Source organism: Oratosquilla oratoria, unplaced genomic scaffold (assembly GCF_046742065.1).
Source record: "Oratosquilla oratoria isolate Oo_2021 unplaced genomic scaffold, ASM4674206v1 SCAFFOLD101, whole genome shotgun sequence".
Taxonomy (NCBI): Eukaryota; Metazoa; Arthropoda; class Malacostraca; order Stomatopoda; family Squillidae; genus Oratosquilla; species Oratosquilla oratoria.
Window position 1 is genome coordinate 403,689 of NW_027467458.1, and position 25,235 is coordinate 428,923.

The 25,235-nt window shown below is 40.4% G+C and overlaps 3 protein-coding genes across 3 annotated transcripts; all 3 read right to left on the reverse strand.

The window, feature by feature from the left end:
• Window positions 1-615: 615 nt before the first annotated feature.
• Window positions 616-1,605, reverse strand: LOC143022476 (uncharacterized). The gene has a single exon (XM_076180698.1). The coding sequence runs from the start codon at window positions 1,603-1,605 to the stop codon at window positions 616-618; it is 990 nt and encodes a 329-aa protein (XP_076036813.1).
• Window positions 1,606-1,764: 159 nt separating this feature from the next.
• On the reverse strand, window positions 1,765-5,766 carry LOC143022477 (uncharacterized). Its single transcript, XM_076180699.1, has one exon. The coding sequence runs from the start codon at window positions 5,764-5,766 to the stop codon at window positions 1,765-1,767; it is 4,002 nt and encodes a 1,333-aa protein (XP_076036814.1).
• A 5,948-nt stretch (window positions 5,767-11,714) lies between these two features.
• Window positions 11,715-16,467, reverse strand: LOC143022479 (uncharacterized). The gene is made up of 9 exons (XM_076180702.1): window positions 16,254-16,467; window positions 15,724-15,963; window positions 15,377-15,479; window positions 14,512-14,711; window positions 14,026-14,226; window positions 13,648-13,734; window positions 13,226-13,416; window positions 12,838-13,003; window positions 11,715-12,557 (listed from the first exon to the last, which is right to left on the reverse strand). The coding sequence occupies exons 1-9, from the start codon at window positions 16,285-16,287 to the stop codon at window positions 12,370-12,372; spliced, it is 1,410 nt and encodes a 469-aa protein (XP_076036817.1). The 5' UTR covers window positions 16,288-16,467; the 3' UTR covers window positions 11,715-12,369.
• Window positions 16,468-25,235: the final 8,768 nt, after the last annotated feature.

Consider the following 25,235-nt stretch of genomic DNA (forward strand, 5'->3'; position numbering starts at 1 on the left):
TAACAGAAAATATACAAGTGTTAATCAATACGTTGAGTCGTAACTCACATCATAAATTTGACATTGAATTGACATCATATACTAAAGCAATCACTCACCGACTTGTGCGTCTCCCATAGGTCCCCCTACGTCCGTTGACTCGTTCGACATTACAACGGTGAAGTGGAGGATTGCGACATTACACGTGACTTGTCCCTTCCTCTAACTGCATATAACCCACACATTGGGCGACTCTAACTAATGCCAGTTAGAGAAGACGACCTTGATATGCTGGCCCCCACACACCATCTACCCACAACTTCTCCCACACTCGACCAAGTCGATGCCGGTGACGGGGGGGAATTGTACAACTGATCGTACTGTGACACTAAATTGATGGACGTAAAATGCACAAAATTATACCGTGACATTAACGGACGTACAATACACAAAATTATACCCTGACATTAACGGACGTACAATACAAATTATTCATTCCACTCCTGATTTTTATACAATGAAATCAGCAACATAAATTTACGTCTATGGACGTAACACTCCCCCACCTTGAATCTTACGATTAAAAAAAAAAAAAAAAAAATCACATACATATATCTATGACAGAACACAAAACATTTACAAAGAACCTTCAAGGAATACAAGTTTTGTAATGGGTCGGGTGAGCTCACTGAATTGAGTTTTCAAACGGGCACTACGAACCAATCCGTCTCTGCTCACCCGCACTTCCTGGACTCTCCCCAGCGGCCAAGAACCGCGGGGCGAGTTTTCATTCATTATAAGCACTAAATCCCCGACTGAAAGATTCGGGCTTTCAGAATTCCACTTCTGCCTTCTTTGCAATTCCACTAGGTATTCACTAACCCACCTTTTCCAAAATTGTTTGGCTAAATGTTGCACGTGACGCCAATGTTTGCGGTAAGGATCGGCATCGTGAAAGGCTCCCCAAGATAGTGGGGAGTTTCCTTGGAGGAGTAACAGATGATTGGGAGTCAACGGACCCTCATCACTTGCATCATCACTGCATTTAGTAAGTGGCCTACTGTTGACTATACTTTCCGCTTCGCAGAAGAGGGTTTGCAAAACATCATCAATCATCCTGGGGCATTTGATGACTAAAGCGAACAGTACTTTACGTACAGACCTTATCATACGTTCCCAAACGCCTCCGTGATGTGACGCGGAAGGCGGGTTGAACGACCACTCAACGTCACGTCGACGTGTTTCCCTTACGATCAACGATCGGTCCAGATCTCGTACACTGCGTGCTAATTCAGCCCTCGCTCCTACTAGGTTAGTACCATTGTCTGACCACACCTTACCGGGGTAACCTCGCCTCGCTGTGAAGCATACGAAACCATTGATGAATGCGTCAGTTTGTAAGCTATCAAGCTTCTCAATGTGAATAGCTCTCATAGTAAAACACGTGTACAGACACCCGTAACGTTTCATTTCTGATCTCCCGACTTTAACATGGAAGGGTCCAAACAGGTCTACTCCTACGTACCTAAAGGCTGGCCCCCCGGGTTCACACCTCTCGGGAGGGAGGTCAGACATTCTCTGGTTCATGGGGGCCCCGTATAATCTCTTGCAAACTATACAATCCATTTTGACGCGTTTCACCAATTTTCTACCCCGTATGATCCAGAATTTCTTACGCACCCGACTGAGTGTCCATTCCACTCCTACATGAGAGGAATTATGGCAATCACATACAATTAATGTAGACAACCTGTGGTTATGAGGGAGGATCACAGGATTTATAGCTTACCCATTCAATGCCGCATGCTTGAGTCTACCACCAACTACTAACAGACCATCTATAAGAATAGGAGACAGTTTATATATTGAACTGGACTTTAACACAGTTTTCCCTGCTTCAATGTTCTTGGTTTCATGAAAATAAGCACGCCCTTGAACATGTTTGACAATCAGATTTTCCGCGTGCTTTAGTTCATGGATCTCAAGTGGTGAATTTTGCGGAATCTTCTTCTTAAGAAATTGTATTAGTCTTAACCACCAACCAACGGCCTTCTTTAATCTGTAAAGGCTTGAATAGTGCTCAATCAGCGTGTCGATCGGGTGTTGGGTGACGCCCGACTGACACATCTGTACGATACTCGTGGGATATACCTCACGCCTCACCTCCGGGTCTTCATCCTGAAGGTGTCCTACAAGATTATCTTGTGCTGGCCATGCACACTTGTAATTCGACAAGAAGGGAGGACCATTAAACCAAGAAGCTGGCAAATTGTCTACAAAGCATCCCCGAGATAGTACATCTGCAGGATTCTCATCACCACTAACATGATGCCACTGATTAGCCTCTGAAACCTGTCTAATGAGTGTGACACGATTCGCCACAAAGGTCTTGAACCTTCTTGTCTCGTTCTGTATATATGCCAGAGCTATAGTACTGTCAGACCAGAAGTTAGATTTGAGCAAGGGGATATCCAACTCTCTTTTAACAACAACATCTAATTTGGCTGCTTCAACGGCAGCCGAAATTTCCAATCTTGGTATAGTAACTCCTTTGATGGGAGCTACTCTCGCTTTACTGGCTAGCAGAGCTACGTGTACTTTCCCATCTTGATCGATTGTCCTGAGATAAGTGCAAGCACCAAATGCAACCTCACTTGCATCACAAAAATGATGTAATTCTGAAGTACAACCATTCCACTCTAAAGGCAAAACGCATCTAGGGAAGCGAAGTCTCGAGATTTCATATAGTGAAGTTATCCATTTCAACCACTTCTGACACAAAGATATAGGAATATTTTCGTCCCAAGACATCTTAAGCCTAGTCGCCTCCTGGAACAAAATCTTGGCTGGAACAATGATTGGCAAAACTAAACCTAAAGGATCGTAAGTCGAATCAAGTTGACTCAACATAACTCGTCTAGTCACATTCTGTGTTTGAACACCCTTACTAACGAAAAAGAAACAGTCGTTCTCGACGTCCCATTTAATCCCAAGCACTTTGCTATGCATATTGGATGTCAATTCCTTTGCTTCCTTAGCCCTGTCTTGCTCATCGATGCTCTCTAGCAATTTGACGTCATTAATCATGAATTTGGTTAAGTTAAACCCTCCGTGTCTGAGGACACTTCTAGTGTCTTCAATTACCTCAATTGTCTCTTGAGGTGACGCTACGGACTTCAACATATCGTCAACGTAAAATGACCAGAGTAGCGTGTCTTTTACTTCCTCACAAGGTTGCATGTCCTCTACAGCCTTCCGCAAGGCATAGGTGCTACTACTAGCGCACCATATTCCGCCAAAGGGATGCGAGGTCATTCTTAACTCTCTTATTTCATCGCTAACATACCATAGGAACCTTAAAGCGTCTCTATCGCTAATGGGAATTTTGACTTGGTGATACATAGCCTCAATGTCGGCCGTGATGGCGTAATGATATTGGCGAATCCTGAGTAACACGTGAATCAACTTATTATTCAGATCTGGGCCCTGTAGGCACTGACTGTTCAGACTGACTCCGTTCTTTTGAGCAGCACAGTCGAATACGACTCTCACCTTACCTGGTTTGGTTTTGCTCGTAACGGCATGATGCGGTAGGTACCACACTTTACCGTCATCTCTCTTTATATCAATCTCGGGAACATACTCTGCATACCCCTTCTTGATCAAATCTGAAATATTCTCAGAGTATACATTCAATGTGCTGGATTTCACCAACCTTTTGTACAAACTTCTTAATCGTCTCTCGGCGACGTCACGATTATTGGGCAAGTTTGGCTCACCTCGCCAAGGTATTGGCAGTACATAATGCCCATCTTCGTATTGCGTTTCCTTATCCCAAAGGTTGATAACCTTCTGGTCGTTCTGAGATGGTGCCCTATCTTCACATTCATTTTCCATCATCCACAAGCGTTCAACATCTGCTTCGATCGAGCTTGCAAAGCACGAGCCGACATTATATGACTTACCTGCACTAATTGGGCCATTTACAGACCACCCAAAGTAGGTCCGCGTAGCATAAGGTTGGTGCTTATTCCCGCCTGAACCCCCTCTGACCTCCAATGGCTTTAGGAGCCAAGCGTTGTCCATGCCTATCAAAATGTCTGGCTCAGATACTTGACTAGTATTCAAAGGTATGCCCTTGAAGTAGGGGAATTTATCAATCTCAATTTTGACAGGTGGTTGCCTAACAGGCACTCTTGGGACGACCATGACATTTGTAACACTGGCCTCTCGTCTACCATCCGGTGACGTAAGGCTAAGGGATACTACCTTTGATTGAGTTTCCCTGGTCCCCCCTAAAGTACTCATGGTGTACTCCTTAAGGTCTCCTTCCAGACCCAACTCGAGGGCCACCCTTTCCGTGACGAAAGTAGTGTCTGATCCACTATCTAACAACGCCGTGACCTTAAGTTTATTATCCACGACAACTGGTAAATTGGGTAGATAAATCTTCGATCGAGCATCATTAACATAACCATTCATGACCACACTTGACTCTTGACACTCCGAATTTTCAACTACGCCCCCATTACCCTGAGAGTCCTTTGCCGGGACGTGGATGAATTTTGTATGCTTTAAACCACATCCAGGAACTGAACAAATGGATTGTTTGAAGCATTTGCTAGCCCCGTGCCCACCTAATAAACAATTGAAACACAGCTTGTGTCTTTTTACAACTTCTAACCGACACTCAGGTTTCATGCCTTTAAATTCCTCACAGTAGAACAGTCTGTGTCCTTCCCCGCACACCACACATGTGCTACCAGCACGCCCTAACTTGACGGGGTATTTAGACTCAGATGCTGCTACATTACAACTTGTGCTCTTCACATTTTGACCCTTACCTGTGGATTGCAATCCATAAACCGGATCACATGCCTCATCTGCCATGACATTGATAAACTCAGCGAATTGACTGAGAGATGGGTATGTGTCCGTTTCTCGTTTGTGACTTAGAGCTTTCTGTTTCCATTTGTTACGAACGAATCCCTGACACCTCTGTAAAATATCTAAGATATACTCTTGAGTGTTAAACCTTTCATACAATTCTAATTTTCCAAAAGTAGCAACTGCCATTGTTAAGTCATCACCCAATTGCCTCAACTCATGAGGCTTAGATACCATCTTACCATTTTTTAAATCGTTAACAATTTGTTGAGACACAAGGTGAGAATTACCGAACCTGCGTTTCAATATATCGCGGGCTTGTACGTAACCAGCACTATTTCCCACCAACGCACAATTTTTTATGGCAGCTTTCGCCGGTCCCTTGGTGTATTGTAATAGACGAGTCAATTTGATCTGAGGGTCACTCACTTTACTGTCTACGAGTTCATCAAAAATTGTCATGAGATTATACTCAAGAGGGTTACCTTCAAACACGTCTAATTCAACTTTGGGTACATTTAAGATCCCAACTAGTTCAGCCGGTGAGACGTCTAAACGTTCACTTTCACTATTTTCACTGTCTACGCGGGACTTTGCACACGGAATTTCACTTTGAGTCCTTACCTTAAGGAACGCCCTGGCGTCCTTTATCACCTTTATGTACTCCTCTTCAGTTTCCTTATACCATGACTCGCTGGCCTCCAATTCCCTTTCATCGTTGCTCAGGAACGTTTGGTAAGTGTCTTGTGCCGATTCGAATTCATTGTAGGATGTACGGACACGGTCCAGTCTGTCCGTAATGCCAGCTATGTCTTCCTCAGCGATTAACCGGCACAAGGTTCCCAGGTGACGTGTGACCGCTGCTTTCCTCTGTCGTCTCACCACCTTGGCCTGCTCCATGACGGTGACTTAAGTCGAATGACTGTAGGGTATTGTCGGCAAATTATTGTCTTCTTATGATACGTAGGGAATAAATGGAGCTCCGAATGGACGCTGACTGCAGGTCATTCTAAAAAGAATGTTTTTATTGTCAAAGAACTTGTACAACATTACAAAAATACATAAATGCCAATTAATAACAGAAAATATACAAGTGTTAATCAATACGTTGAGTCGTAACTCACATCATAAATTTGACATTGAATTGACATCATATACTAAAGCAATCACTCACCGACTTGTGCGTCTCCCATAGGTCCCCCTACGTCCGTTGACTCGTTCGACATTACAATGGTGAAGTGGAGGATTGCGACATTACACGTGACTTGTCCCTTCCTCTAACTGCATATAACCCACACATTGGGCGACTCTGACTAATGCCAGTTAGAGAAGACGACCTTGATATGCTGGCCCCCACACACCATCTACCCACAACTTCTCCCACACTCGACCAAGTCGATGCCGGTGACGGGGGGGAATTGTACAACTGATCGTACTGTGACACTAAATTGATGGACGTAAAATGCACAAAATTATACCGTGACATTAACGGACGTACAATACACAAAATTATACCCTGACATTAACGGACGTACAATACAAATTATTCATTCCACTCCTGATTTTTATACAATGAAATCAGCAACATAAATTTACGTCTATGGACGTAACACCTTGTATTCCTCCTATGTGTTCCAGTTTTTTTTTAGTAATTTTCTGTGTGGTACTCTGTCAAAGGCTTTTTGCAAGTCTAGGAATGCACAATCTGCCCATCCATTTCTTTCTTGCACTATGTCTATTAGCCTTGAGTAGAAGCATATTAGGTTTGTGGTGCATGATCTTCCTTGTCTGAACCCAAATTGTCTTGCGTTTAATATGTTGTTGTCCTCCAAATGTTTTACCCATCTATTCTTGATGATTTTCTAACAAATTTTGGCTATAGTGCTTGTTAGTGATACTGGCCTATAGTTGGTGTATGTGTGTGTATATATGTATATGCAAGGTTGACCACGAAGAAAAATATTGAAGCAGAGCGCTTTTGTGTATTCACATCTTCAGTGCAAATGATACATAGTGAAAGGTACAAAGGTGCAGACTATATAGGTGGGAAACATGGACCTGCAGACGTCCTGGTGAGAGAGGTGAGGTAGTGCCCATGGACCAACTGTTCATCCACGTTTACAATGGGTGCGGAAATGTCCTACATACATACATACATATACCAAGGCTTTTTCCCCCTTCCAAGGGAGGTAGCCAAAAAGGGAAAGGCATAAAAACACTCCCACCCATTTCATCCCTAAATACACTCCACACCCCTCCCACCCTCCCTCTTATCTGAGCACCTCCTGGATGACGGGTCATCCCTGCACCCTGCCCACCGCCCTGGGTCAGAAGCAGTGTCGCAAGACACAGTACATCCACAGCAAGGCCGCTTCATTTAATCGGCGACCCCCCCCCTCTCCGTCAAATGTCCTACATGGTTACAATTTATACATCTTATAAATTTTCTTTTCAAATAAAGTTGTCTAGTTAATATTATAATTTTTCAGTGCAAATAATACATAGTGAAAGGTACAGAAGTGCAGACAATATGGGTTATAGTGTGGTCCAACTGTGTGCTTACAATGGGTACAAAATATCCTACATGGTTACAACTTGTACACCTTAGGAATTTCTTTACAAATAAAGTTGTCCTACATAGTTACAATTTATACATCTTATAAATTTCTCTACAAATTTGTCTAGTTTATATTGTCATTTTCAGTGCAAATAAGACATAGTGAAAGGTACAAAGTGGGTTATAGTGTGGACCAGCTGTCCTACATGGTTACAAGTTGTACATCTTGGAAATTTCTTTACAAATAAAGTGGTCTAGTTTGTATAATCCTAGATTAAGGTTTATATTATCATCTTGTGTGGTCTTAATTAAACTGCTTTTGATTACATTTCATTTGACTATATTGTTACTATAAGTTATTATTTTAGCTTCCCAATTAATATGGTGGTTAAAGGTACTGAGGTGTTGGAAAATACCACTGGACATATTTCTATCTTTAACACATTTCTTATGTTGTTTGATTCTAACTTCTAGGTCTTTTGCTGTTTGACCGATGTAGAACTGGTTACATGATTTATAGGGGATTTTGTATATACAACCTTTGGGACAGTTTTTTTGAATTGTTGATGAGGTCTTTTTTAACAGTGTTACTATTCTTAAAGGCTACATTAACTTTGAATTTCTTGAGTAACTTGGGGACATTAACTATGTTTTCATTAAAGGGTAATACCAATAAATTGTTATACACAAAGTGATTGTTTGGATGGGGGCTATGATATGAAGTATCAATGAAATGTTTAGGATATTTCAGTTTAGCACTTATGTCATAGATATTTCTTTTTTCCTCATCAGTGTACTCAGGGCTGCAGATGTGTAATGCCCTAAGGAACATCAATGAGAAAACAGATCTTTTTACTTTATCGTGATGAGAAGAGTAGTAATGTATATATGAGCTTACATTAGTTAATTTCCTGTGTATGCTAAATCTGAAGTTTCTGTTCTGTGAATTTTTACATCTAGGAATGGCATTACTCCTTCAATTTCTACTGTAAATTTAATGGAGTGGACTAAGTTGTCGAGTTTGGTAAGGAAATGTGTTATGTTGGTGTTATCCAGCTAAAGGCAGAGAATGTCATCAACATAACGTAGGCATGTGATGTTTACAGGAATGATTTTCCTTAATAAATTTTGTTCAAAAATTCCATATATAAATTACTAAGGACAGGGGAAAAAGGGTTTCCCATGCTCATTCCAAAAGTTTGTGTAGAATTTATTGTCAAATTGGTATTTACAATCTTTAACACATAGTTTGATTAATGCTATGATACAGTTTGTAGGTAACGGTAAAGTATGTTTATCTAGTTCAACTGTTAGAAAATGAAATAAATCATCAACTGGGACTTTGGTGAAAATATATATAACATCGTAGCTAATTAATTTAGCATTGTAATTTGGTTGTGCATTGTTATGTTTGTCTGAGTTCTAAATTATTATTTACATGGGCTGTGGATATGGTTCCAACCAATGGACTAAGGATAGTTACCCGCCATTTTGAGAGCTTATAGGATGCTGATCATATAGACAAAATTATTGGTCTAATGGGGTTACCTTATAGTAACATATAGTCGAAAGAAATGTAATCAAAAGCAGGTTAATCAAGACCGCAGAAGATGATAATATAAACCTTAATCTAGGATTATATAAACTAGACAACTTTATTTGTAAAGAAATTTCTAAGATGTGTAAGTTGTAGCCATGTAGGACAGCTGGTCCACACTATAACCCACTTTGTACCTTTCACTATGTATTATTTGCACTGAAAATAATATAAGCTAGATAAATTTGTAAAGAAATTTCTAAGATGTATAAATTGTAACCATGTAGGACATTTTGTACCCATTGTAAGCACAGACACAGTTGGACCACACTATAACCCATAATGTCTGTACTTCTGTACCTTTCACTGTATTATTCACACTGAAAAATGATAATATAAACTAGACAACTTTATTTGTAAAGAAAATTTATAAGATGTATAACTTGTAACCATGTACCCAGCCAGCAAAGTTAATCTGGTCCAGATCTCAACCAGATCTGTTGACACAGAAAAACAGATCTTGACCAGATGTGGCATCCAGATCTGGGCCAGTTCTGGTCTTGCACACTCCATCTGATCTGGCTATGATCAAGTCATCCAGGTCTGGCAATGATCTGGCATTATAATCTCACCAGGTCTACACCAGGTGGTGCCAGGTATGGTTCTGATCTTCCACAGTGGCCACCAGACCTGGCCCAGATGTGGAGTTCCATGTCGCATCTGTTCTAATCCAGACCATTAATGATTTGTATCAAATTGAGTTGAGAAAGTCACATTCCAGTAGTAGCGATGGAAGAGGGAGGGGCGATGATATGAGTTGTCAATGAAACAAAAAAAGATATTTTAATCAAAAATATATTTTATTCATAACACATTTAATAAAACAGGACCAGTTAAAAATTTTCGTTACATGTACAGAGTATTGCTACCGGTACCTTAATTTGGAATTTCCATAAAAGCTAAACCTTCCTTGCAGTATAATAGGCCTAATTACACTAAAAAACAATTTTTCTCAAATATGGAATGGCATGGCATTGCATGAAAATTAAGAAAAAGATAAAAAAAATCGACCTAGTACAATATACATGTAAATTAATTTACAGTCGATAGAATTTATGTAAATGAGACAATGTGATACTGGCGAAACTAATCCGAGACTGGTGCTTATATGCAAGTAGTACTGACACAAGAGGAAAAGGGGACAAGTGTGAATGTAGTAGTTTCAGAGGGATTAGCCTGTTAAGTGTAGTAGGGAAGGCTTATGGGAGGATCTTAATTGAGAGGATTAGGAGAGGAACAGGAGTAATTGGTGAGGAACAGTGTGGATTTAGGACAGGTAGAGGTTGTGTAGATCAGATCTTTGTGGTAAGACAGATATGTGAGAAAGCTATAGGAAAGGGGAAGGATGTTTTTTTGGCTTTTATGGATCTGGAAAAGGCTTATGATAGGGTAGACAGAAAGGCACTGTGGGAGGTTATGCAGATTTATGGGATAGGAGGAAAGCTTTTGGGAGCTGTCAAGAGTTTTTATGAGAGTAGTAGAGCTTGTGTCAGGATTAGAAATGGAGAGAGTGAGTGGTTTGAAGTAAAGGTGGGACTTCGTCAAGGATGCGTTATGTCGCCCTGGCTGTTCAACTTATACATGGATGGGGTGGTGCGAGAGGTGAATGCTAGGGTAGTGGGTCAGGGATTGGAGATGGTTAAAGAAAATAGAGAAAAGTGGGAGGTGAGCCAGCTGTTGTTTGCGGACGACACTGCGCTTGTGGCAGGGTCAGAGGAGGGATTGAGGAAGCTGGTGGCAGAGTTTGGGAGAGTATGTGATAGAAGAAAGCTAAAGATAAATGTGGGTAAAAGTAAGGTGATGAGATGTACAAGGGGTGAAAGTGGCAGTAGACTGGAAGTGAACATTAAGGGAGAGCGACTGGAGGAAGTGGATAGTTTTAGATACTTGGGTGCAAGTTTAGCAGGAAAAGGTGGAGTGAAGGTGGAGGTAGAATGTAGATTGAGAGAAGCGAGTAAATGCCTTGGTGGATTAAAGCGTGTAATGAGGAATAGACATTTGGGAATGGATGCGAAGAGGAGACTGTATGAAGGAGTGATTGTGCCAACAGCACTGTATGGGGCAGAAACGTGGAACATTAGAGAAGAAGAGAGAAGGAGTTTGAATGTGTTTGAGATGAGGTGTCTGAGAAGTATGGTGGGGGTTACTAGGCTAGATAGAGTGAGAAATGAGGAGGTGAGGAGGAGAACAGGGGTGAAAAAGGATTTGGGAGATAGGGTTGATGAAAGAATATTAGGATGGTTTGGACACATGGAAAGAATGAGTGAAGAAAGACTAGTAAAAGAGGTGTGGAAGGTAGATGTGGAGGGAGTGAACATGAGGGGACGTCCTAGGATGAGGTGGATGGATGGGGTGAAGGGGGCTTTGGGGAAGAGGGGAATGTCTGTTGAGGAAGGGAGAGGACGGAAGACAGAGGTGAGTGGAGAATGGTTGTATATGGATGATGTTGTGATTGCATGAGGAGGAATGGGCGGGGGGGGGGGGGGGTGGTATGTGTGAGTAAATTTTGACGCAGCCCGAAGGGATTTCTCCCCGTCCTCTCCTTATATGCAAGGGGGGACGGAGAGGGGGGGTCGCCGATTGAATGAAGCGGCCTTCCTGTGGATGTGCTGTGTCTTGCGACACTGCTTCTGACCCAGGGCGGTGGGCAGGGTGCAGGGATGACCCGTCATCCAGGAGGTGCTCAGATGAGAGGGAGGGTGGGAGGGGTGTGGAGTGTATCTAGGGATGAAATGGGTGGGAGTGTTTTTATGCCTTTCCCTTTTTGGCTACCTCCCTTGAAAGGGGGAAAAAGCCTTGGTATATGTATGTATGTATGTAGTACTGACACAGAGGAGGCTCTGCAACTGTGCCCCTGGTGTCTACATGTACTTTTTCTGTCAGTGCCACACTTGGATTTGATTTCCTGCCACCACCACCACATTTCATTATTACACAGATGTTGTTTTGACAGAAATTGAATAATTAACGTTTAAATTTTGTTTTGAAATAGGCCTACTTGATCAGGTTTCCATTTTAACATCACATGATAAGTGTTGATGCCTAGGAAAATGGTCAATGGGGATGGGCAAAAATAAGGATTTATAAAATTAGCGTAGAACTGCAAAAACACAGGTTGCCTAATTTGATGATTGTTTGCAATAAATTGGGAGAAAATTCCGGGGACCGAAAACTAACTAAATAATCAATTGCAGCACACAATTTCCTGTGGACGACCAGTCATGCTCTTAGGATCCATTTGTAGTTTCAATGTGCTACACAAATTGCACCAATCCATTATTTCTGCTCAGCCCCTTTACGCCAAAAACCTGGGTACACAAAATGCTCCAAACTCACTTCAAATAGAAACCTAGTCCCTTTCGATCTGCTCTCCGCCGGCATTTTCAGCCGCCTCTGGCTGATCCACTCGGGTCTCCAATCTACGTGTGCCCCGTTCTTTTCTGCCACCATCACGATCCTTTGCCTGGTCAAACCAGCTAGTGAGGGCAGTTCGGTAGTCTTTGTCAGTGGCGTTAGGGTGGGATCTCCTCAGGGCATCTGGAAAAAGAGATAAACAAGATCTTGAAGGGGCAAATGGATGATAATTTTGCATTTTGTAACCTAACTATCAATATGGTAGGGTGTGGTCCAAAACAAATTGATGTGATGGGAGTAATTATGATGCGTCCATTCAGCCCACTGATGCCTTTACCACTTTTCTTGGCCATAAGTGTAATCAGACCGAGCAAGCCTAGACACTCTATATCTCTGCAATCAACGTGCCAACTAGGGATTCCTTCTTACACCACAAAATAACAAAAATGTTTCCGGAACTTACCAAAAACAACTCTAAAAAGCCTGAGATTTGCGAAACCTCGCTTTCCAGCTTGGCCCTTTCCAGACAGGTTAAATTTCCTGGCCACTTCAGTAGTAAAAACCTCCTCCATTTTCCTTCTTGTGTCTTCTTGGACAGTACGTCCATTATAAGCAAGCAGGTGGTTTATCTGCAATTAACAAAATAAACATCAGCAAAATATTTCTGACATTTGGGAAGTACATGTAAATAGCGGGAGATATCAAATGATAACAGTGATTGTATAGCAATACCATGCGATGCGACTGTATTTTGTGTTACATATAATTGTCACTTCAAAACATGCAGTTCAAGGAGCATAAAATAGTGAAATAATTCCTGCAATTTGTTTACTGCTATAGAGTGAACTTACTATTTGGCTTTTCAGATAATTTTCTTCAACCATTTTCTTCTCTAGATCAAAAACGCCCTCTAATGTAGTGAGAGGCAATGTACTTTCTGGCAATGGCTCAGATTCATTGATGCTAACAGACTTCCTCAAAATTAGACGTTTCAATAATCTCTGTTCCGCTTTAATTTCCTCGAGGGCAGTGAAGATTCGTTCTGAAAATCAGATGTAGGCAATGCCAGTATAAGTCATGACACATTAATTGCCATTAAATGTATAGTCATAGAAATTCGTGAACATGTAGCCAACTCTAGAATAGTCTCTATTATAAATTGGTAATTGCTCTTCAGTTGATTGTTTATTTGCTAAATGTACCTGGATCAACCAAAAACACAGGGGTTGGCTTTTTGAGGTGTATTAGATTTTTGGAATTACCGTACACTTACCCAACGTTGGCAGCAATGCACTATACAAGTTTTGGTTCCGGACACCAGTAGCAGTAGTAGTACGTTCTATGTCCGAATTTCCGCTAACTGAAACAGTGAAATCTTTAAGCACGGATTGTGAATTCAGCTAATCAAATATTATACATAGACGCAATACATTTCAAAATATAATTGCACTGTTGGAATGGTTACTTGTTGAAAACACACAGAAACGGAGAGGGATTGATGTTGCTAATACATGTATGTCAGGAATTAGTATAAGAATTTTTCTATTCGATATTTTACAGCCATGGCATTTTGAGAAGGAAAAATTCTGAATTTAGCTGCAAATCCCAAAGAAACAAAACCAATATATAATTTACCAGAAAAAGGACTTACTTGATACTGGACTTTGTCTAGCTTGTAGTGCACTGTCAGACAGGCCAACTGAACTGTGCCTAGTTCCTGCGCCACTAAAACTGGGACTCATTGGATTCGATTGGGAACTACAGGCTACTGGACTGCTCCGCGGGGAATTATACTGCGGACGAGGGCTCACGAATTTGCTGCAACTTGATAAGGCTGCATTTAAAGGTTGACCTGAAATTCAATAGGAAAATCTCTCAAGAACTATTTAATTGTCTGATTATAGCATCTGAAATGTGTATCGGTACATTTATTTACCACATTGTTGACAATGATATCTTATGGTGCCGACTCACACATGCAGGCAAATTCACGTTGATTGTGAATCTTGTCTTTAATAGATTCTAAATTTTAACTGAATTCTAAGATATTATACAAAAGGCCTTCAACTCACACCTTCCTTACCATGCAAAGATTAAAGAACTACCAGGTCTATTCTGCTTGTTAATTATTAATTACCTGTTACTTGTGGTGGACTTGGTGGTAGTGGTAGTGATGTTGTGTCAGAACTTTGATCAATTTCATCCTCAGAGTCGGATACATTCTGATCTCTGATTCTTTTATACTTATTTGTATGCGGAAGGGGAGGCATGGGAGGAGATGGCGAATGACCTCTTCGTCGTATATTGGCACTGTCAGGATCGTACCTTTTTGGGGATCTGAAGATTCAAGAGAATTTGTTTAGAGTACATGCATACTATAGTTATAAATGTGTCACCAAAATCAGGTGTCATGAGGATGGATTCCACTTCACTGTCAAGCAAAAATCTCAAAATATGTTTATACATACATACATATACCAAGGCTTTTTCCCCCTTCCAAGGGAGGTAGCCACAAAGGGAAAGGCATAAAAACACTCCCACCCATTTCATCCCTAAATACACTCCACACCCCTCCCACCCTTCCTCTCATCTGAGCACCTCCTGGATGACGGGTCATCCCTGAACCCTGCCCACTGCCCTGGGTCAGAAGCAGTGTCGCAAGACACAGTACATCCACAGCAAGGCCGCTTCATTTAATCGGCGACCCAGTATTAGCCAGGTCTATATTTAATGCTCTGGGGATCGACATACTGTAAGAGAAGAAATATTCACGTGTAGTAAATTTTCGCGAGACTGACAGGCCACTAGCAAAATTTTAATGGCGCGAATATTTCTTGCTTTACAGTAACCAAGAGTGTAAAATTACCTGTAACCAAGAATGTAAAATTACCTGTATTTAAATGATTTATTAAATCTGTTATATTGGCATGACGGATTTATACATTACAGGCGATATCTGAAAACAAACTTAATTTATACCTCAGTAAAGTTACATAACCTACCTAATTGATCGCTTTGAACGACCAAGATGTTCATCATCAGTGGATTCCACCTCGGAATGTTCCTCTAGCCTCCTAAATTTCGACCAAGCTGCACTCCAATCAACTGGAATTTTGAAGGGCATAATTAAGCAAAAATATATCTATCAAATCTAATTACTATATCAAATCTAACTACCAATCGACCAGAATGCTAATCCATAACAAATTGTGAATAACATGAGTGAATGTTTGGAAAAGTAAATAAGGTCGAAATGAGAATCAGAGTCAGGATGATTCTTAGGAACACTTTGTTTCAAAATGAAAACTTATGCTTGCCTTTAAGCTTTGCACATCACTTTAATACTTACAATTGCGGTAATGGATTGGCTTTATAGGGTACGAGCGCCATTCTTCACCAGGATGAAGCTTGCGCTTGGCAGCATTCTCACACCTTTTTGCGTCTGTGAATGGTGGCCAAAGGGCACATGAACATCCATCTAACCAGTTTGAAGGTATGACGGCCAGCTCACCCTTTGCACTCGTCGTGTCAGCATATTCCACAACGCAGTAGTCTATCTTTTCAGACATTTCTCTTATCATAAAACAATCTGAAAATGTTTATAAAAACAAAAGATTTATAAATTTTGCAAGCACATTGTGAAGATTGTCCTAATATCCTAAAAATGAATCACGCTATCAATACTAATTTTTCGTAAATGTAAGCCTACCTATACCATTCACAATGTACCCGGGTAATTACATGTACCTAGGCTCATGTACATGCATGTACACAGGTCTACTAAATGAAGATCAATTTAGAACATGTGGATCAGCCCAGACTAAAGGACCAAATATCCTTCATCCATGTCTGAGCGTAAACATAAATCATGGGACTTACCTTGATGAACAGTTCGTAGAAGGTAAAACACCATAGTGGGGACTCCTAACTCTCATATACTTGGTTTTATTTGGTCCCGTGTACAAAGGCTTGGTCCAATCCAGTGACTTGGTGTTTGTTATACACAAAGTCCAGCTGCCAGATACTCCAAGTTACTGTGATTACAGTCATTTCCGTGTTTGCCAAAATTGCCTGTCACCATGAGCACATGAATGGCAGGTCTACAGCTCTGCTTCAAGTGTTACTAATTGCTGCCAGCATTAGTTGCTGTAAAGTTAACTTAGTCGTGAAGTATAGTTAATGCGAAATTGTGATTATAATATAAACATTGTTTCACATATCCTAATGCACTGAAAGTGGTTTGTTTGAAACACCTGGCCATGCCACTTGTGATTTTTAATGTGCACTGAAATGCAACAATGAACGAAGTGAAAAGTTGCCAGTACAAGTCAACTTATAGAATCAAGGAAATAAATTGGTGATAATGATTTTAACAGCTAAGGTAAATTAGACAATATAATAACTTTAAGTAATACTGTTCTCCAATATGCATCGTTATTAAAGTTCTAACTCTGATTACAAAAATTGCTGATTCATGAGCAATGTAATTTTTGTGGGGGCAGCTAGGCTATGATTCAAAATGCACAAAGTTCTAAAATAAAAATAAAACTCCACAACCTGATGTACCTAATGGTCACATCCTCAAGACAAACACCTAACAATCTATACTTTACATGCCCTAATAAAACTGATGCAACATTGGAATGACAACATCACTATTATTGCTACTTGGGAGCCTTACATACTTGTAAAGAATCTCTTGCAAAGAAACAGTTTTAATTGACCCTGTAAGGTTTGATACCTTATATATGCCAAGTTGAGAAGAAACCAAAGGATAATCAAAACAATCTAAAACTGACCGGAAAGGTTCATAAATGACGAAAATATTATCTGAATCTGGCGATTTTATAATATTCCTGATTAGGCCAACGTGACTGTCAATACCAATGCAGTTATCAGGTTTATTCTTGGAGAAATACAGTTCATTGTATTGGACACTGTTATACTGGGAATATTTCCTGTATTAAATGGAAGAGGTCCTGAAAAATGTGCATGCTCAAGGCTACATTTTGTCTGAACTGAAGATTTTAATTTCTTAGTGCCATTCCTTCGCCGCTTCGTTTCAGATAGTCTCCTAATTACTTGAGGTAATGGTGAATTGGGTTTCCTAATTATTCTCTTCATATGACCTAAGAAACTTTCAAATGGGAATGCAGAAAATGAATCAAGGGTTCCAAATCGCTGAACATCAGATGCCAAATGAATCAAATTGTGCACATTGTAGATGAGCATATTCCTACCATAAAATTTCCAAAATTGACTGACAAACATGAGGAGAAGCTCTTTTGCATACGCACAATGGCTTGTATGGTACACTGGACTTGATAAACAGTATATACTGACAAAGAGGAGCAGAAAATGTTTGTAAACAAACCCAGGGATGTTATTTTTTAGTGAAACTATGCCACTGTAAAGAAGGAATTGTCTGAACTCCGTGGCTTTCCAACGATCTACATCACTCAATGAACGGCATTTCCTTGGAAATTCACGAGGAATAAACGGATGAAATGAAATTAGTTGATCAGAGATAGCCTTGATATTATTTGTACCAATCCGACACTTGTTTGCAACGGGACCCTTCATCCAAAGCCATATAAGCCGTCTCATTACACCAAGATAAACGAGGTGCATTGGATCCAGGACAAACTGAGATACCATACCCAAGGGCAGCTGACACAAAGGTGACTGGATGTTTGTGTGGTGTTCGGGTTGTGCCATTTCCTTAAAACTTTCATCAGTACGCAGATCTGAATCTGTCAGAGGGAAAGTAATCTTATCTTTCCAAAGCCCACGCTGTGTACATGTTTCACAGCCATAGTAAGCAGTGTGTCCTTTAACCTGTTTTAGGTAAGATCGTGCTGGGCAATCACAGATAAAACAGGATATTTTAACTAATACACCCACTTCGGTTTCTGACAATGTTAGAGAAACTCCATGCTCTTCAATTTCCATCATTTCCTTCACAAAGTCCTCAAGATACTCATCGATTTTTCCAGGCTTTTCCTCCCCACAAAACAGGCCAATAATAAATGGAGGCGTTCCTCTTAACTCATCAATTTTGCCCAATATGGGCCAGAACTGTGCCCTGGAACTTTTAAACAGAGCTAAACCATCTATGTTAACTTGAATGTGAAATGTCAATGGGAGTCCTGAAGAAAAAGTGTGATTTTGGCGCACTGTCTCAGAAACTCCTTCAGCTATCCCAAAGTGGTAGTACTTCCCCCCACCAGAGATTTGTTTAATTGTATAACTTGTCTGTGTGCCAAGTAGAGTTCGGGGATCTTTGGGTAAATTTGGTAAAGAAACTCGCAATATTTTTAACACTGCGCTTGTGGCAGGGTCAGAGGAGGGATTGAGGAAGCTGGTGGCAGAGTTTGGGAGAGTATGTGATAGAAGAAAGCTAAAGATAAATGTGGGTAAAAGTAAGGTGATGAGATGTACAAGGGGTGAAAGTGGCAGTATACTGGAAGTGAACATTAAGGGAGAGCGACTGGAGGAAGTGGATAGTTTTAGATACTTGGGTGCAAGTGTAGCAGGAAAAGGTGGAGTGAAGGTGGAGGTAGAATGTAGATTGAGAGAAGCGAGTAAATGCCTTGGTGGTTTAAAGAGTGTAATGAGAAATAGACATTTGGGAATGGATGCGAAGAGGAGACTGTATGAAGGAGTGATTGTGCCAACAGCACTGTATGGGGCAGAAACGTGGAACATAAGAGAAGAGAGAAGGAGTTTGAATGTGTTTGAGATGAGGTGTCTGAGAAGTATGGCGGGGGTTACTAGGCTGGAAAGAGTGAGAAATGAGGAGGTGAGGAGGAGAACAGGGATGAAAAAGGATTTGGGAGAGAGGGTTGATGAAAGAATATTAGGATGGTTTGGACACATGGAAAGAATGAGTGAAGAAAGACTAGTAAAAGAGGTATGGAAGGCAGATGTGGAGGGAGTGAACATGAGGGGACGTCCTAGGATGAGGTGGATGGATGGGGTGAAGGGGGCTTTGGGGAAGAGGGGAATGTCTGTTGAGGAAGGAAGGGAGAGGACGGAAGACAGAGGTGAGTGGAGAATGGTTGTATATGGATGATGTTGTGACTGCATGAGGAGGAATGGGCGGGGGGGTGGGGGGTGGGGTAGTATGTGTGAGTAAATTTTGACGCAGCCCGAAGGGATTTCTCCCCGTCCTCTCCTTATATGCAAAGGGGGACGGAGAGGGGGGGTCGCCGATTAAATGAAGCGGCCTTGCTGTGGATGTACTGTGTCTTGCGACACTGCTTCTGACCCAGGGCGGTGGGCGGGGTGCAGGGATGACCCGTCATCCAGGAGGTGCTCAGATGAGAGGAAGGGTGGGAGGGGTGTTGAGTGTATTTGGGGATGAAATGGGTGGGAGTGTTTTTGTGCCTTTCCCTTTTTGGCTACCTCCCTTGGAAGGGGGAAAAAGCCTTGGTATATGTATGTATGTATGTATGTATGTAGAGCAGCATGACTGATGCTGAAGTCTGTTGCCCAAACAGCAAGTGCTGATTTAATCTCATCATCGTCGAGCTTTTCGTATGTTTCATTAATTTCATCGCTACTGGAATCCGCTGAAGATTTACCATATGAATACCAGCTATCGTATGAACACACACTTTGATTATCCTCGCAGTCGCTCTCTACATGTAGGTCGCTGACAGCAGACATATTTTCAGTGACTATCGACTCGGAAGGAGTGGCAATATGTACTGTGTCAGTACCAATGTCACTGTTAGGAGGACACTCATATGATAGTTTTTCGGCCATCCCAGTTTTCCCTTCATTCTCAATACCCTGAAAGTCAACGTAAACTTCATCGTCTTTGGTATTGTCACCTTCATAATCATTTACCCAATTCTGAACATCTTGCAAATGTGCTAAAACATTCTTTTTGATATGCCTGCGTTGGGTCCAAATAGAATCACCTGAACGTGCACGCTTCATGTTCCTCAGTTTACCGGCAGAGACCAGATATATGTTTTATTTGAAAAACAAGGATAGACTAATTGCGAGCCTACTTTTTATGTAGGCCTACCTGGACAATTAGATAAAAGAAGTATAGGACTGTCTTAATTTATACGAGCCGGGAACAAAGCCCATGCCAGAAGTAACAACAACCAATCAAAAAGCTACTATACATGTACTAAGCCAAACACCACAAAAGGCAAAAAATTCCACCGGGCTTGCTAGGCCAACATTTTTATCAATAGGCGTAAATACGGTAGCCTATAATCATACACCAAACCAAAAACCATGCAATTTCAATTTAACCAGAGCCTCTTATGCCCATGTATTGATCATTTAAAATACGAAAAACCTCAAGTCTGGGCCTACCATGTATAAGACCGCAGTACATAGACATGTACACATGTACATGTACTACATACTGCATACACGTACACTGTACATGCACACAATACGCGCCGCCCCCACAGATTTTTGGACGCAAAAAATTTAATATTGTTATAAAATTACTAACACTTAATCAGAAATAATGCAAAAAGTAAGTTGAAGCACATATATACTATCTAAATATACAAAATTATAAATACACGAACACAGGATTGCACAGAAATTCACGAATATTTTGCAAACACAATCACATGGTGGAAATGATAATATGGCCATCAATGCTTACAGTGTGGGTAATCCGCAGCAAAAATGTTGTAAAGTATTATTTTAAAACATTTCACTTGGTAGACTTTTAATGGTAAATAAAATATTTTAAAATAAAGTAAAAATATAACAACAAATTAAACTTTGTTAAGTTTTGCGCTGCTGGCAAATCTACCGTACCAGAAAGTATTTTTGGCGGGACATTTGAATCTAAACATGCAATTTATCAAGTCTGAGAAAGTGAATTCTTGTGACTGATCATTTGGTCTTAATATTAGGTTTGGTCGACAACGGCCTACAACTTAAATATAATGGCTATTGGGACGGATTGAGCATTTATGCAGACAGACAGCTTTTTCTGGCCTAAAGGCCCATTTTTTTATACTTTCCGATCAGGCCCAGATCTGATCCATATCAGGCATGCCAAATCAGATGTTTGCCTTGCGCCAGGGCCATATTTATCCTTCTGAAACACACCGTCCAACTTCCTGTTTGACGATATAAGCCATTTTGGTGCATTGGCATATTTTTCCAGGCTTGCTATAGTTGTGAAGAAATAAATCTGGTGACCAGATCTGCGCCAGGTCGATTTCATATCTGGCATGGCAGGCAACTAGAACTTTTAAAAAAAATTGATTTTATATTTTTCTTTTATAAAAACTGGGCAGTAACCCAAATAAATAAATTTTGAAGCATTTAGTATCGCTACAAACATGTCAAAATTTGCTGTGGAACCAGATATAAATCAGATCATGTTCCAGACCTTGCATCATCTGGCCAGATCTTGCCAGATCAAGCCAGAAGTAAATCAGGTCTGGGCCAGATTAGCCTTGCTGGCTGGGTAGGACATTTCCGCACCCATTGTAAATGCGGAGGGACAGTTGGTCCATGGGTACTACCTCACCTCTCTCACCAGGACGTCTCCACATCCCCCATGTTTCCCACCTATATAGTCTGCACCTTTGTACCTTCCACTATGTATTATTTGCACTGAAGATGTGAATACACGAAAGCGCTCTGCTTTAATAGTTTTTCTTCGTGGTCAACCTTGCATTTTCAAGAACACACGGTTCCAGTGTTTTTTCTGCATATATGTATTTGTGTGTGTGTATACAGTGGTAGCGGAAAATTTGGGCGGAAATCGACGAGAGACGAATGTAAATAGTTGTGACATTTAAATAGACATTAAAGACATTTAAACGGCTCATAACGTAACTTGTTTGCCAAGCGATTTTCTTTTAAACTTGATGACCCTCTCCAAACGTACTGGGATGTATCTTGCCAGATTATCTACGTGTTTCGAACAATATTATATCAAATATCCTGTATATCTATTTTTAGCTTTGCTACAGTCGAAACGTCACGGACCTGAAGCTGGTTTTTTTAATGATATGCCACCCATGCTCTATGGGATTTAGGTCTGGTGAATTCCCAGTCCACTTTTTGAAGTAATCTACACCAGAGTCCTCTAACCACTGGTTAATAGACCAAGCTGTGTGAGCAGGAGCTCCATCCTGCATAAACCAGCGAGCGTTACACTTTTCAAAACCTTCAGGCAGGTTAGCACACAATAACTCCAAATAACTCTGCTGATTTACGTTCTCATTTTGTTCAAGAAACACTAAATTGCCAACTCCACCAAACGCACAGTACCCCCGACACCATAACACTTGGTGCATGTTTCAACACTTCAGCTGTATAGTGGGGGTCATTAGGGTCCGACCCCTGGGGCGTCTCATATGTTTCGACCTACGGCTTGACGACACCACAAACGTTGACTTTTCACTCCACAACACTTTTGTCCCAGTCTTCTAGGGTCCAACCCTTATATTTCTTGCAAAAAGATATGCCATCGCGTATGTTTTTTGCATTCAAGAGGGGAAGAACCTTAGTACAACAACCACAAACACGATATTGTAAATCTTTGGCTAAACGATCAGAAATACATCTTACAGACACGTCCTACAGTGGAGGGTTATTTTCCTTTAGTTTTTGAGCTGTGAGTGTTGGATCTTTATCCAACTGCCTCCTAATAACCTTAGAAGTACGATTTGATATCTTCCTTGGCTGACCAGAGTGAGGCTTTGGGGTAGGAGAGGCGTCACCTCCTCCATCTCGAAATTTCTTGGTCCACTTTTGGATTTGCCGCATTCCAATTCCCACACGAGTGGCTATGTCTTTACACTTCCTTATAGAGGGTTATAATAGCAACAATTGTGTCTCTTCATTACTCTTTATCGAGGCACAAAGACAGACCACCATAAAAAATCAACTAGTCCACGTGAGAGATATTTACAAACACCACGTGGTACCGAGAGCGACTAAACAAAATTGTCAGGTGGTACGTATTGTCTCGTTTAATTAATGGTATAGACACTAGCACTAAAAAATATCAAAGAGTTTGAACTGAAAGGGGTATTTTAGGGGGGTTTTGAGTTTAGCAAAACGTTTGGGCACCTATAATTTTGCGCCCAAACTTTCCGCTACAACTGTATATGTGTGTGTGTGTGTGTATATATATATATATATATATATATATATATATATATATATATATATATATATATATATATATATATATATATATATATATATATGTATGTATGTGTATTTACCTAGTTGTATTTTATGGGAAGGGGAGCTAGGCTCGTCTTCATATCTCATTTTATCTAAACTAATTTTAAATTCATGTATTGTTTTTGCACACACTACTTTCTCATCTAACTTGTTCCAACTGTCTATTACTGTGTGAGGAAAGCTGTTCTTTTTCAGATCTCTTCTATAGCTGTCTTTCTTTATTTTCTTTTCGTGTCCTCTTGTATTTCTATCATCCCATTTTATTAGATCTTCTCCATCAATAATTTCTATGCCTTTCATGATTCTGTAAATAGCTATCAAATCTCCACTCTTTCTTCTTTTCTCTAGTGTCTGTAGCTCAAGTTTTGCTGGTCTCTCTTCATATGATAGTTTTGAGAGTGGTGCCAATTTTGTAATTGCTCTTTGTATTCTTTCAAGTTTTGTTATACATTTTTTGTACTTGGTGACCACATCGTTGCTGCATATTCAATCTTGGTCTCATCAGAGTGATTAGTATATACTTCACCATTTCTTCATCCAGGTATGTAAATGCCACTTTGATTGTTCTTATTATATTGATATGTATGTGTATATATATGTACATGTGTATATATGTATATATGTGTATATATAAATGTATATATGTGTATATATAAATGTATATACAGTATATGTTGCTTAAAGGAGCATGGTTGCTATCCAGGGATGGATCAGATGTGGAAATAGGAGACCTATTAATCAAGTCCGTATGGCAAAAATACTGTAATGTTGTCTTGTATAGTTTAAGATGGTCGTGTACATGGAAAATTGTTGGGGTATCCTTTTGAAACAAGTTCAAGCTTGTCACAGTTGGTAGAATAAATTGCAAAAAAATTCAAATATAAAAACACAGAGGGGTCGCTTAGATCTTTTACAATATTGGTTACCACTCTCAGTTTCTCTTGTCTTTCAATGTGTGCAAAATATTCTTTTAATGCATCCCATTGTTCTATAATTCTTTCTACTGCTTGCTGGAGTGACAGTCAACAGGTTTGGCAAGGATGGAGCAGCACTTTATATGGTTTAACCTGTAGTAATGTCTGGAAACGTTTGAATTCATACTTTCGTTTGGTGCTGTATGCAAAATATGTATAGATGTTTCTAATTACATCTTCACAATGTCTGGGGAGTGTTTTAGCCGCCTCTGATGCACAAAGATGGAGTTACAAATGCATTTAAATATACTAATTCCTGGAAATGTTTGCTTCAACCTGCTACTCAAAGAATTATAGTCCCCCATAATGTTTGAGGCACCATCAGCAGTGAAACCAATCAAATTATTGAGAGGAATAGCGTGAGTGTGTAAGGTATTGACCAACATCTTATATAGTGACAGTCCAGTCGAACCACACATCTCATCATTTGCACCATAGATGTTGATTAGATCCAGCATCCTTGTAACAATGGCCCCCTTGATTGCATCATAATATTTCACAATCATTGTTAAGTATTTTGTTGCACTAACATCTGTTGACTCGTCAAGAATTAGTGAAAAAAATTGTTTGCCTCAAGTCTCTCACCATTTCCTCTGAGATAAGACCCTACCTTTTTTGCTACATCAGTACATTTTGTTCTTTTCTTGTGTAGTCCTTTTGCAATGGCAGAATCAGGAAACATTGCTTTGCA